The sequence below is a fragment of the Pelodiscus sinensis genome, chromosome 2, assembly GCF_052426305.1.
Source record: "Pelodiscus sinensis isolate ZL-2025 chromosome 2, ASM5242630v1, whole genome shotgun sequence".
Lineage (NCBI taxonomy): Eukaryota > Metazoa > Chordata > Testudines > Trionychidae > Pelodiscus > Pelodiscus sinensis.
In genome coordinates, this window is record NC_143053.1 from 248704002 (window position 1) to 248719031 (window position 15030).

The following is a 15030-nucleotide window of genomic DNA, read 5'->3' on the forward strand; positions in this document are numbered from 1 at the left end:
AGTGGGCTAAGGCAGTGGTGCGCAACCCGTGGGTTGTGGCTGTCTTGCTGGGAGGTCACAATGCTGGGCTAGCCACCATTTTGTTTTCCCGGCTCGGCACCCAACGTATGCATAGCAGGGGTGGGAGGAGCGGAGCGGTGCTTTAAATTAAAGGGGCCATGGTTTTTTTGGTTTTGCTGAAAAACATTTTTTCCCAATTGAGTGTTCTGGGGGTTGTGAATAAAAAAAGGTTGAACACGACTGGTCTAAGCTGCAAGAGACTGAGTGTTCTGGTCTCCAAAAAGAGTGTGGGTTTTTATGTTGTGAATGCCAGGACTTTAACAGGGTTCAAAAAAGAACTAGATACATTTGGGGAGGATAGGTCCATCAATGGAGGATGGGTTAGGAATTATGTCCCTAGCCTGTTTGTCAGATGCTGGGATTGAGTGACGGGGGTGGGATCGCTTGATGATTACCTGCTCTGTTCATTCCCTTTGGGGGTACCTAGCATTGGTCATTGTAGGAAGACAGGACACTGGACTAGAGAGACCGTTGGTCTGATCCAATAGGGCTGTTCTTATGCAGTGCTAAACAGTGCCTGGTACAGATACTGCTAATGTCTGAGAATGTCTCAGACCTAGTCATTAAGGGCCAGACCCAAAGCCCAGTGACTTTAGCTGAAATCTTTCCATTAACTTCAACAAGCTTTGACTGGCCCTCAAGCCAGGACTTTTTGAAGTAAGCACCTCTGTCCATTGTGCTAGTCAAAGAATTTATAAACAGTGTAAGTCATCACTTCACCTAGACCAGGGGTGGCCAATCCATTCTGGGCAAAGAGCCAAGATATCAGTGGATCCAGCACAAAGAGCCGGGGCAAAGTTGTCAAGCAAGAAAAAAAAAGAGAGAAAAAAAAAAAGGACTTTAAAAGTACTTTTGCTCTAATTGAGCAAAAAACAAACAAACAAAAAACCCCCACCAAACTCTGCCCCTTTAAGAAAATGCATTTAGAGGCTTTTTGGCTGATACCGTCTTTATTTCTCCATCATTATTGGCTGCACCAGTCAGCTCCCCTGCACAGGTCAGCACGGGGAGCCGGGAGGAGAGGGACGTTTTTGGGGGCACGGGAGCAGCTTTATGAGCCGGGGGTGGGGGGGAGTCTTTGTGAGCCGCACCCCAGGGGTGGAACAGCCGCATGCGGCTCACGAGCCGTGGATTGGCCACAGCTGACATAGACCGTGGCTGACATATAAACCTGACACTTTCTGACCCCTCTTTTAGAGAGGCTGAGGGTCAGGGGATGTAAATATTTGATATTTTTATTGAAGCAGTCCTTTTGCTTTGTTGCCAAGTACTTCCAAGAGAGAGCAAAAGAGCAAGCCTGAATTTATGATGATTAAATAAACAAACAATCTGGATGTTTTCACCAAGTACATAACTACATGATAAAATACATAATTACTGGATACTTGGTAACTACTAGGCCTCTCTCTTTCCCCAGTTGCCTTATTATCTGCTCCCCTGCCAATGATGGCCCAGTCCATGCCTTAGAAAATGTGCAATCTAAAAGATATTCACAGGAGCCACGCAACACATTGAATTAGAAATGCATCCCAACTCATCATTTGTGCCGTTCCTTGATGTTCTGTTTACTCGATTGCAAACATTGAACAAAAGGCAACATTAGTATGCCAGTCTAATCAAAATCAAATATTTATCACATCCCTAATGCTTTGGTTAGCAGCGGGTCCCTTTGCTTTGTTGTTAAGTACAGTATTTTAAAAAGAGAGGGGGAAAACAACCCTGAATTTTTGTGACTGGATAAATAAATAATTTGGACATTTTCATCAAGTACATAACTACTTAATGACATTCATAATTACTGGCTAGTAGGCAACTACAAAGGGCTTGATGGTCCCCTCTCACATAGATGCCCATGGGAAGGGATTTCGGGTAGAAAGTCACTATGAATTTTTCCTCAGACTTTTCATCCCACTTCCCCCCTGGTTGTAAAGTGCTGCACTCACACTCATTTGCCCCCTGCAAATAGTCCTGCATACTATTACTCTGGCCTGCCCACTGCCTACCTCTGAAGTTAGAAGCAAGGGAGATTCTGCTCCAGTGGGCTGATCTCAGCATCCTTGTGGAAAAGGGGAGATCCATACATGAATCCTAATGGCTATGATTAGGGCCCTGTGTAAACTGCAAGGTTTTTATTTGTAAAAGAAAATTCACCACTTCTAAATGGCAACTTAATTCATTCAGTTCTTGACACTGAATAGCCGAGGTAAATTTTATACTAAAGGCTTTGTCGTAGACCTTTTCCTTTTAGAAATACTTAAAAATTACATTAAAGCTCTGATATACACAGGGCTCTAATTATGAATAGGCCCATAGTTTGATGGATCGAATGTATCATTTTATGAAAATGTCTGTGTAGCCAGGATTGGTGTAGGGTAGTGCAGGGACTAGACAGACAAGTAGTGTCCTCTTATTTAAAACTGGACCTGTGGGACAAACTGCAGGCTTATGGAACGACTGAGGGAGTCACAGAATCCTGGCTGCCATCCTGGATTTGCTTTGTTATTCCTATCAAATATTCATGGAGCATTAGGACTATAAAAGCAACTTTAGAAAGCCTGTTCCCTGCCCATTTTATGCCAGACAAACTTCAAGACCGCAGATCAGAGATAAGGAAAGGAGTAATCAGGTCTACCAACATGGGGGAAAGGAGTAGCAGGCATAGGGTTGCCAGGTGTCCGGTATTGAACTGGACAGACCGGTATTTTTGCCTCCTGTCCGGTAAAAAAAATTGAGAAAATACCGGACACCTAGAATGCCCAGTATTTTCTGATTTTTTTTCCTAGCCAGGAGGTGAAAATCCCGGGTGCTAACCCGGTTCTGCAGGGGAGCTCTCCAGCCCGGCGCAGGGAGGCAAGATGGCGGGCGACCGCCGGCAGCCTGTAAAGGCCAAAATGTCTCAAAAACGTTTCTTAAAGGGGCCATGCTGTTTTTTAAATTTAAATTTTATTTTATTTTGCTCAACAACTTTGGTCTCCCCCCTTTTGTTTTTCTCAACAGAATTTTTTCCCCAGTGTTTTTTTGGGGGGGGGGGGGGAAGGAGAGGGTGTTCAGTATTTTTGGTTATTTTTGGGTGTTCAGTATTTTTGGTTTCTGGCAATCCTAGGGGGCGGCAAAGGGGGCAGTTGCCTCGGGACCTGGCATTTCAAAAGGGTCTGCGGCTACCCCCAGTCGCCACAGCTGCTACTGCAGAAGTGGTGGCAGTCAGAGCTGTTGGCCCTTTACATGTGCTCCAGGCAGCGCTGAGGGCTGGCTGCTCCTGACCCATCTCTTCGGACCATGGCCCTGCCCTTGCTGGGAGCATAGAGCTGCCCCCCACACCTTGCTCAGGGTCCACAAATCTGTCTGCCCCCCTAGGGAATCAATATAGTTAGGCTTGGCTAGATTCAATATTTCAATTTATATACCTGACAGACAATATTGGTATTTATTTTTAAGATTTTTTTTTAAAAATTATAAACATTTTCACAGTTGCAAGAAAATATTGGGGGAAGAGGTGTTTGAGAAGGGCAGGTCACAACAAGTATTTCATGGCAAAAGACTCAGATTCAAAATGTTAAAGATTTACAGTTAAAACATAAGTTGTCAATATCAGAAAGTAAATGCCCTGAAGTCAAACTCTAATAAGGTCTCCAGGAGCATTTTTCTTTCTTGGACTATCTGTACCTTTCAATTATTATGGATGGAAATATTTTTTCAGTTTGTGTGTGCTCAGTGAAATAGATGTCTACTGACATTTACTGCTAACGATCTAATCCTTCTTGGCCTATGGTCTTATTTAGTCTGCAAGAATGAGGGGGGATTTGATAGCAGTCTTCAACTACCTGAAGAGGGGTTCCAAAGAGGATGGAGCATGGCTATTCTAGAGTGGTGGCAGATGACAGAACAAGGAGCAATAGTCTCAAGTTGCAGTGCCGGAAGGTCTAGGTTGGATATTAGGAAAAAAACTATTTCACTAGGAGGGTGCTGAACCACTGGGATGGGTTACCTAAAGAGGTGGTGGATTCTACATCCTTGTAGGTTTTTAAGTCCTGGCTTGACAAAGCCCTAACTGGGGGTACGTCTACACTACAGCGCTAGTTCGAACTAACTTAGTTCGAATTAGTTAATTCGAACTAAGCTAGTTCGAACTAACGCATCTAGAACTAAAAACTAGTTCGAACTAGCGTTTTGCTAGTTCGAACTAGTAAGTCCACATTGAGTGGACTCTGAACAGGGCTTAATGATGGCCGGAAGCAGTGCCGGCAGGGCATAAAAGGAGGACTTAGAGCATGGAGATACTGTCTCAGGCTAGCCGAGGGCTGTGCTTAAAGGGTCCCGACCCCCACCCCGGACACACAGTTCTAAGGGGTGCCCCGCTTGCAAAGAAGTTCTGGCTTGGAGTGCCCTGAGTGCCCACACTGGGCACATCACACCACTCGGCCATCAGCCCGGCTGCACTTGCCGCAGGCTGCCATCTGGGGAGAGGGAGTAATTGGGGGGCTGCAGGAGAGCTTCCACCCCCAGAAGCCCGCAGAGCCAGCCCAGTCCTCCCCATCGGGGGCTCGTACCCCATTCCTCCCTCACCTCCTTCCACTTGCCCTTCCCTAGCCCCCCTTCTTATTGATGTACAAAATAAAGATAACGTTTCTTCCAACATTGACTCTGTCTTTATTGAAAAAAACTGGGGGAGACTGGGAAAAGGAGGTGGGAGAGGGGAAGAGAAAGGCTGGGAGAGGGGAGGGCAACTAACATGATCAGGGGTTGGGAACAGGTCCCAGATGAAGAGAGGCTACAGAGACTGGGACTGTTCAGCTTAGAAAAGAGGAGACGGAGGGGGGACAGGATAGAGGTCTCTAAAAGCAGGGGTTGGGTGGAGAGGGTGCATTCAGAAAAGTTCTTCCTGAGTTCCCATAAAGAAGGACTAGAGGACACCAAAGGAAAGGAATGGGTAGCAGGCTTCAAACTAGTAAGAGAAAGTTGTTCTTGACAAGGCAAATAGTTAACCTGTGGAACTCCTTGCTGCAGGAGGTTGTGAAGGCTAGAACTAGAACAGAGTTTAAAGGGAAGTGAGATCAAGTGATGGAGGTTGGGTCCATGGAGTCCTATTAGCCAGAGGGTAGGAGTGGTGTCCCTGCCCAAAGTTTGTGGAAGGCTGGAGAGGGATGGCACGAGACAAATGGCTTGGTCATTGTCTTCGGTCCATCCCCTCCAGGGTCCCTAGGGTTGGCCGCTGTCGGCAGACAGGCTACTGGGCTAGATGGACCTTTGGTCTGACCCAGGACGGCCATTGTAAGCTCAGGGCTCAGGGTCGGGGGTCTCAGTGGACCCCCTTGATTTTCATGCACACCTGGTCCTGGGTGGCCAGGCTGGCAGCTCTCCTGCCCTAGACGGCCACTTTCCTGTGCCTAGTGCGGAGATCGTGGACGAGGTCCACGATGTCCGCACTAGCCCAGGAAGGTGCCCGCCTCTTGCGGTCCAGGGCAAGCTCCTGGGAGCCGCCAGCCTGGTCCCGGCAAGAGGGGGTGGGCTGGGGGGCATCGGGTGGGTGGCTCTGTGCCGTGCCAGGTGCAGGGTCTGCTAGCTGGGTGCTGGCAGGCTTGCACCTGGCACGGGCACCGTAGCCAGCCCGTGCCCCTTTAAGGGGTCCGGGGCCGGGAGGGGGGCATAGAGTTTCCCTGGTGTTGGCCAGAGTGGCCACCAGGGAAACCTGGGGAGGGCTAGCCTCCCACTAGTTCGAACTAAAGGGCTACACAGCCCTTAGTTCGAACTAGCTAGTTCGAACTAGGCGTTAGTCCTCGTAAAATGAGGTTTACCTAGTTCGAACTAAGCGCTCCGCTAGTTCGATTCAAATTCGAACTAGCGGAGCGCTAGTGTAGCGCATAGGAAAGTTAGTTCGAACTAACGTCCGTTAGTTCGAACTAACTTTCTAGTGTAGACATACCCTGGATAATTTAGTTGGGACTGGTCCTGCTTTGAGCAGTGGATTTGACTAGATGTCCTCCAAAGGACTCTTTAAACCCTATGATTCTACGTATTATGCCCAACTTGCCTCAGTGACCCTACTGCCAGTCTTCATCTAGTCCCTGCTACCGGGGCAAACTGCAGTCTGAAGTGGCCACTCGTCACTGACAAAGGGGTGTGGACTTGCTGCCTTTTGCTATCCCATCTATATTCCTTAGTGCCCTCTGGCCTTGCTTCAGGCCCTGCAACCTGGGAGCTTGCCTGGCCAGAGCTTCCCCAGCTCTGCCTGCCTTCCCAGAGCCCTGCTCTCTATCAGGAAGCCTCTAGCTTCCCTGGCAGCCAGATCCTTCCTGTTCTCCAGCTTAAGCAAGAGTGAGTCTGTCTCTCCTCCCCTCCAGAACCCTTTATTTATACTGCCCTCAGCTGGGCCCCATCTGGCTGCTTTCTGTCACAAGCTGCTGGCTCCACCCCTCTCCCAGGGTTTTAACTCTTTAAAGGGTCAGTTTGGGGCAGACGCCCCATCACATAGGATATGACACTACTTCCATTAAAGTCAATGGAACTTTTTGCTTTGCTTTGAAAAATAAGCTTCTAAATAAGAGGATAAATACTTCAGCTCAATTTCACATAACATATAATCATGCAACTCAGAACAAACCAAAACCAGGAAAGAGAGAGCTCAGTCCAACTCCCCTCACAAACTCAGAGCAGGGTCAGGCTGAGGCACTTGGCTGCCTGGTGACAACTGCAGTACACTCACCAGTGCCTTCCCTCTGGCCCTGCCCAGTCCATCGATTCTGTCTCGTCCCGTGGTCCCTGTTATATTTTAGTTAACTAAAAACTGGCTCTGGGAAGTCTATTTACCACGAACTTCTTTCAACTTAATGTGTTTGTTCTTTCTTTCCTCACTTTTCCATCACTCCTTCCTCAGCGATGCTGTTTCCATCAACCACCTTTCTTTCCTCACTGCCCCAGCTAGATCCAGCACTGTTACTCACTATGTGTCTCATACATCTAGAACCAGGCAAATGGCACCTCAGACAAGGAGCTTCATCAGTGGCCCTGTGGTTTGTTAACCTTTTGAATGCCTTATATTCTACTGCATTTGTAGCCATTTCATGACATTGATGCACATTTTTGCATGCACAATTTATCCGTCATATAAGGCAAGTTTGCCTGCTAGTATCTGTAAATCTGCATTCCCTGCTCTAAGTTCACAGAAACTTTTTAATTTTAAGCACGGAAACATACTAACATGAATTAACTGTCCTGTGCACCAACACTGGGTGGTCCAATATTAAACAGTGTTACAATAGGTGATGGCCTTAGAATGTAAACACTAGTCCTCTAGTTTGAAAGGCTCTTTTGTTGCCACTGCCCTTGTGAACCGAAGCAATGTGTCAGACAGTGGCGTAGCCAAAGGAGGACAATTGGGTGGGCCTTGATTTCAGGAGGCTGGGGTTGGCAATGATGGGTGATGCAGGAGAGATGGGGTAAGAGGGATTGGGTCACCTTCTCCCCCATCTGGCGGTGAGCACAGGGGATGGACACGCTAGTCAGGGGACCCCGGATCTCAGGGACACACACAGAGATTGGAGTTTGCATGTAGGTTAGCAGTAAAGGACTCCATCTACAGAATTCTTGAAACACATGACTCCAAAGATTCTATGTGCCCTTTTGTCGTTAATTAAAAAAAACAACCCAAGCCAGCTCCCCCCAAGCCCAGAACCCTAGGTGTAAATCCAGTCCCGCTTTCTCCCCTCCCCAATCCCAATGTTAGACTCTCTCTGCTCCCTATTTACCCCCTACTTTTCTCACATGTCCTATACCCTTTCACAGCCTCACGTCCCTTCCAATCACTCCCTGCCCTCCTCACTCCTACTCCCAGTCACACTCTCTCCCCCTCTCCCCCCACTCCAAGTCACACCCTCTCCCCTCCTCACTCACTCCCTGCCTTCCTCACCCTCACTCCCAGTCACAGCCTCACCCCTCCCCACTCAATTTGAGCCTCTCACACATAGTTGCTGGCCCCATGCAAAATTATCTGTGTTTTACATTCAGTTCCCGTCTACACACAAATCCCCACTCACTGGCTAGCCTAAGAGACTGTCAGTCACTTGGAAAAAGGAGCGCTTTTTTTCAGACTCTCTCACTTTCTCAAAAGGAGGGGGGGAGGGCTACTTTTCATTGGTCTCTCTATACTCCACTCCCTGAAGGGAAAAGATGCTGCTATAGTTCCAGGAGATGGGGACTAATCAGGGCTTAGCATGTCTCGTCTGGTCTAGTCTCAGTTTAAGCAGGACCTTTTGTGTCCCAATCAGCCTGTCGGCAGGGAATCTACGTGAATCTCTGCTTCGGAGAAGAGAAGCGCCGGGGGAGGGGGGGGGGGGAGTCACAGCTGCAAAGGGGTGAGAAGTGGGACAGGCATCAAGGGAAGGGAAAAGACATGTCACAGCGATGGTTCTTGCACCCAGGTATAGGCATCTGCTGCAAGAAGAGGGTATATTTACTTTCCATGTCTGGTTTCTCAATTGCTTCTGCCACCATAGGCCTGCCTGAACTACAGGCAAGGGAGGCAAATAGCCTCTGTGGGCCCCTGGGTAAAATGCAGGGAAGGGGGTGGGCAGAAGGGCGGGGCCCGGGCAGCCATCCCTCAGTGCCACATGGAGTGCAGCGCACCACCCCAACCCTCAGTGTAGTAATAGTGGCAGCAGCTGAGAGCGCCAGCCCCCTTTGAATCATGGAGCTTCGAGGCAATTTCTCCCCGCCCCTGCCATTTGGCAGGCCTGACTACAGGCCTGGTCTGTGGAAACATGTACTCAATGTACACAGGGTCAGGCTCTGTCATAGCAAAGGAAGAAGTGAGTTCAGGAGTCCTTCCTCCATCAAGAATATCCTGCCTCAGGCTGTACAAATCATGGGACTGTCAGCAAGTCCTCCGTCACTGATGTCTGCGGTGATACAATGTGCGGCATCTGACATATCATGCTTGGATCATATCTTCTGTAACTGGGCCTGATTTTCTGCTCACACCACTGCAAATTGTACTGAAGCCAAACCAGTTTTGTACTATTTTATACATTTGACAAAAGTAGAGGAACAAAGTGGCGAACCAGGCTTGACATGTGCTGGCATAAAACCAATTCCAGACTACAGTTTTAATTTAACCTGAATGTACTGTCATCCTCCCAGAATTCCATTTCAAGGAACCTAATTAAAGACTCCATCCTGTGTGATAAGAGTTATAACCTGAAAGCAGAGAAGGACGAATGTTTCAAGAATGCTGACATTTTCAGATTTCTAAGTGTGTCACAACCACGCAGCACATTATGGTAAGGCAGAAAGAATATGCCTTAGAGGCTTGTTGTGAGAAATGGAAACAGTGTGTGCGTTGGGGGGAGGGGAGAGAAATACATGTTAGACACATCTAACTTTTTTCAAACAGAAAAGTTTCCACTAAGTTTAACTAAAGCAGACCTGATAAAGTCTCATTTAAGACATGCGGGGCAGCTCTGGGGCCAGGCACTTAAATGATCATTGTTGTTAGAGTTTGTTATTACACAAAATTGTTCTGGCTTGAGATAAAATTGACACAAAGGTTAAAAACTAAATAATACCTCTGATACAGAGCTTTCCATATGGTGGTTCTTGTATGTATCAGCCTCATGCCCAAGCCCTTTTAATTAGTTACCGCTCCTCCAGGTCCCAATGCTAATTACCACATTCTGTGACATAAGATGCTCCACAAAGTGCCATGAAATAACTAGGGAAACCCTAGAGATCTTGTAAAGTAAGCCTGTTTCCCTTTTATCTTTAAGACATGTCCTGTTGACCAACTGCTTGATTACTTCAATTGTTTTCTCTAATTAAACACAATGCATCCTGAGATGCTTATGACCTCAGAATGAGGGAAGCAGTTGTGTAAAGGCAGCAGTAAAATCTGGCAGAGGCTCATGGATCCTGACACTGCAGAAAATGATGTCCTGGAGGTGCTTGGATCAGGGCGGGCATTACTTGGTGGACTCTCATTAGAGGATGTCAGATTGGTATTCATCTTCTGGAGTAAAAAAGGAAAATACTTCGCAAATCCTTTTAAAGGAGAAGCGTGTGAACGTGTGTACGTGAAAACAAGCAGGTTGCAAAGTTGCCGCTTCTGGCATTTGCTTTGTCAATCATATCAAAGTCCTGTGCTAGTATTCAAAAGTTTTCAAATTCATCTTACAAAATTCTCCTCTGAGAGGCATGTGGCATCACACTTGGGTCCTTAGTGACAGCGCACATGACATGATGAGGCACAAGTAGATTTCACTAACAGCGGCCAGGAATGAGATAGTACCTCATTACAGACCTGACTATATCCCTTTTTAATAACTTGTCTGTCTATAGTTTGCCTTATTAACCCCAGTGACCCAAATTTGTATCTGAAACATGCTAGCTCATTTGTAAGATTTTACTGTAAACATAATTATGCAGTTAGAGATTCAGAAGCTGTTTCCTGTAAGTGTGGGATAGCTATTACATTCCTCCTCTGATTTTGTAATAACCTCCAGAGCAACATCAATGACACTTGAAATGCAATGTGATGACAGCATCATTGTATAACGGTGCTAAGAACAGTTACACAGTACATAATTTTGTGGCTGTGATCTGGGGTTCAGTGTTAGAAGGATGACTCCAACATGGGCTGCCTAACAATAAGCAGAATTCCACATTTACACCATAATGCACCAATGTACTTCTCAGGAAGTATGTATTTTCATGGAAGATTTAGGAATTACTAAAATTCCATCCCTCCCCCCCCAAAAAAGTTAAATTGTTATACAGCGTGAGGTTACTCAAGACATCCACTAAGCAATCATGTGTCCCCTTTAGGGTATGGCACTACAGTATATACAAACCAGGTTCCAGAAGCCAAATGTCATGGGATCATAACATTTATGTCTCTGAATCACCTGTATATATGTAGCTTCACTGAAGGCCAATCCAGCTCATTGCTAAAAGGAGTCCTGGAGGAATTTAAAAAGTAAATATACTTCACATTATGGGAATTTTTACAGATTCAGAAGGCAAAGATGCCATGGACACAATTCCAAGTACCTATACATTTATTTTAGTTGGGATTGGTTCTGTCTTGGGCAGGGGGCTGGACTTTATGACCTCCTGAGGTCTCTTCCAGCTCTATGATTCTATGATTTCACACATACATAATTTTGATGTGCATGAAAACCCTTGTCTATATGAATAAATGGCAAGAATTTCCCTTCCTGCTCTCAGGATCTAGGAAAGATTCTGAGTACAACTGAGGTAGGATCCAACATGAAAATATTTTTCTTTTCAGCCCTGAGCTCTATAACCCAGACATGAAACAGAGACATGAAACAAGGAGCAAAAGGAGTTAAAAACTTTCTTGATGAGATGCCAGTGTCAGTGCTTGATAGTTATTTATAGAACGAAATCTCCTATATATATTAGCACACACAGGACTGGAGCCTTCTCCCACCAAAGGATGAAGGGTTAATTTATGTTAATGATATTCTAAACACATTTTGTGACTAATTCTATTTAGCAGGTGAGTAAAAGAGTCTGGGTCCAACCCAATGCTCACTTGAAGGCAACTGGATATTTTGACTGATTTCACTAAGAGAACAGAGTCCACAATCTGCAATCTGATCATTAAAACCAAAATTGTGAAAGCTATGTGTAACGTGGTCCATTTACATAATTCTTGTGATTCAGTATTCATCATCCTGTTTACTTTCCCCTTCTCCTCTTAGGTTAAACCTCTCCCCCCCCAAAAAAACCATTTTCATCCTTTCTTCTACCTTTTATGAGCTAATTAACCTAAAATAAATCGCTTCCAAATTATTTAGCAGTTACAGCATGCCTACAAAACTATTTCCTGAAATTGATGAAGTTAACAATTGTATTTCTGATAGAGTGGTAACTTTAGAATTGTTCATGGTGATGCAGTCTGTCAATATTACATTTAGAAAGATTTGCTGATAAACACAAAAGCTTAAATATATACATGTTAGTGTAATCTCATCTGAATCTGATTTATATTTCCTGATCCTCACATAAGATGTCTAAGGATATACGATGAGTGTTAATAACTAGGGAAAAATTTACTTGATCCCCCTCTCTCCTAAAGGAATGATCTGGCATAGTCATATATTCTCTCTCATATTTGCTAAATATGATTTTAATTTTTCTTTATCAAAGGTTGTGTCCATTGTTTAAATAAGAGTAAAACAATTGTTTGGAGGACATGCAGGGACGGGTTAATTTTCCAGCTCCTATGTCAAACCTCAAGAAAGAAGCACATTTGATATGCAGGAAAAAAATTACTGTGTCCTAATTCTTCAGGCCAAATGTAGCTTCAAAGGAAAATCTGTAAAAAAAGTTTCATTGCCTTTTGTTAAACCAGATTTTAATCTTTCCATTGTTTTGCAGTCAACAGCTATAAAACTGACGTTGCAATCTGTATCAAAAGTTTTCAGTATAAATCTGATCTTTTAAATTTAGTTTAGCTTCAGATATAAATGCCTCACTCTGTTTCCTTCAGTTGCTTTCCCCATAGTCGGTATCTTATACTTAGAGCTTCAAACCAAAATGCTGAGTTCTGAAAAGAATACTATAAAACAAACAGGGACCAACTCCAAGATTTCTTCAGCACAACCCATTTTAAACAGCTTATAGTGTCAACACCAAGCCCACCAGATCCACAATGCCAGAAACATTCTGTAAGCTGAATAAGCAAAACATTTCCAAAATGACTGCAAGCCAGCAAAGTGCTCCATAAAACAACAGGGACAGAAGATTCAGTCTTACTTGGTTCAGAGCTTGTGTAACTCATCCTTTACTTATGAAATATTCTACCACAAAACAAACAAGAAAGTGACTTTACAGTAAACATAACCTAAGTTCCCCATAGATCAAGTAGGCTACATACATTCAAAAACAAAAATGAATTGAACTAAAAATAGATTCTGGTAGGGAGACAGTTAAATTGAATTTACTCTTGTATAGCACGTGGCCATGAATCACTTATGGCCCACTAAAACACATAAGACTTTGGTTGAACTTAAGTAAAGCAATCATGATCATCAATTCAAGTCCCTTTTTTCTAATGAAAGCCATTCTGTTCCTCTGAGAATTAATGCTTTTTTTCAAGATCAGTAAAGCAATTCTGCAGTTTTTGTCCCTGAGACATGAAAAGAAGTTCTTTGGATGAAAATGAAAGGCAATTTTCCAGAAAGTCATAGATATAGAACAATACCTGTGCATCATGGGAGATTTGCAATTTCTTGAGCGAAAAGGGAGTACATTTGCTCATAAACAATAGAAATAGGTGAAGAAATCCTGAAAACTCACCACTAGGTTTCCTATCACCATGACCAGTAAGAAGACGAGAAGGCACAGTGGTTGCCCAGCCACTTCCATACAATCCCACATGGTTTCAATCCACTCTCCACAGAGAATCCGGAATATAATAAGGAATGAATGGAAGAAGTCATACATATGCCAGCGGGGTAACTTGTTAGTATTGTTTATCTTTTCGACTTTTAGTAAGTAGTCTTTTCCAAAAAGCTGCATTCCGACCACAGCGAAAATAAAGACTATGATGGCCAGAACCAAGGTGAGGTTACCCAGGGCACCCACGGAGTTACCAATGATTTTAATGAGAGTATTTAAGGTTGGCCAGGACTTTGCCAACTTGAAGACTCTGAGCTGTGAAAAAAACAGAAAAGCACAGTGTCAGCTCATAGAATGACAGACATTCTGGGTATTCAATTGTTTAAAAATGGGTAAAATGTTGAATATTTTTAATACTAGGAAACAATGTGCAATACAGCATGATTTGTGCAGCTGTTTTGTTAAAATCACAATGGCTACGTCTAGACTGGCATGATTTTCCGCAAATGCTTTTAACGGAAAAGTTTTTCCGTTAAAAGCATTTGCGGAAAAGAGCGTCTACATTGGCACGGATGCTTTTGCGCAAAAGCACTTTTTGCGGAAAAGCGTCCGTGCCAATCTAGACGCGGTTTTGCACAAGAAAGTCCCGATCGCCATTTTCGCCATCGGGGCTTTTTGGCACAAAACACTTTTTAGCTGTCTACACTGGCCCTCTTGCGCAAATACATTTGCGAAAGAGGGCTTTTTCCTGAACGGGAGCAGCATAGTATTTGCACAAGAACACTGACAATCTTACATCAGATCATCGGTGTTCTTGCGCAAATTCAAGCGGCCAGTATAGACAGATGACAAGTTTTTCCGCACTTGCCAGTCTAGACGCAGCCAATAGGTATAGTAATTACACTACAATTTGTGCTTCTCCCATGACAGACAAAGATTTTTTTCTGCAAATAAGCTATGCAGCATTACGATCAGATGGGTGTGTCCTATGTCAATGGCTCTCAATCTTTCCAGACTACTGTACCCCTTCCTGGAGCTTGATTTGTTTTCAGTAGCCCATGTGTAACCCCCAGGAGATGACCTAGAGTCCTGGGGCTTTGTATGCTGGAAGCTCAGGGACAGGCACTCTGAGTTTGCCTTGGCTCCCTCTCCCTACCAGGGTCAGAGTCTGCCCGGCAACCCATAGGGAGTGAGATGCCCCTCCAAGGGAGTTCAGGGTGGGAAGGAGAGGCCATTGTTGGGGGAGTCTTGGGCCAGCCAGGGCAAGGGGAGGACTGGCTGGGTGGGAGCTAGTAAGCCCCAGGCCTGCATGCAGAGTTTCCCCCTGAGAACTAGCCTCTAGGGACCTGAAGGCAGGATCCCTCAGCTGGGTTTTATGTCTCCACTGTTGATTCCCAGTTTGTGGAGTTTGCTGGGAGGTTTCCCCAGCCAGGCTGAGTTGGCTCTCCAGCTCCTGGGTGAGACCAGTCACCGCATGGTCAGCTCTGCTCTATCTGCTGGTTTGGGGCTGCTGCCTGCTGTGTGGGTCTGAATGCTGGGGTAGGAGGTTATAGTTTGAATTTTGGTGCAGTTGTGTGGCCTGCATCTTGAGCCCTGCACCCCTTTGCGGTGAGG

The 15030-nt window shown here is 45.2% G+C and overlaps 1 protein-coding gene across 1 annotated transcript in view; it reads right to left on the minus strand.

Moving 5' to 3' along the window:
- The window catches only part of LOC102452890 (sodium channel protein type 5 subunit alpha-like), a 341521-nt gene that overhangs the window by 132031 nt on the left and 194460 nt on the right, over nucleotides 1-15030 (minus strand). The window contains exon 17 of the mRNA XM_089776791.1: nucleotides 13375-13731. Within this exon, the coding sequence (XP_089632917.1) occupies nucleotides 13375-13731 (357 nt within the window). The remainder of the gene's footprint in view (nucleotides 1-13374; nucleotides 13732-15030) is intronic.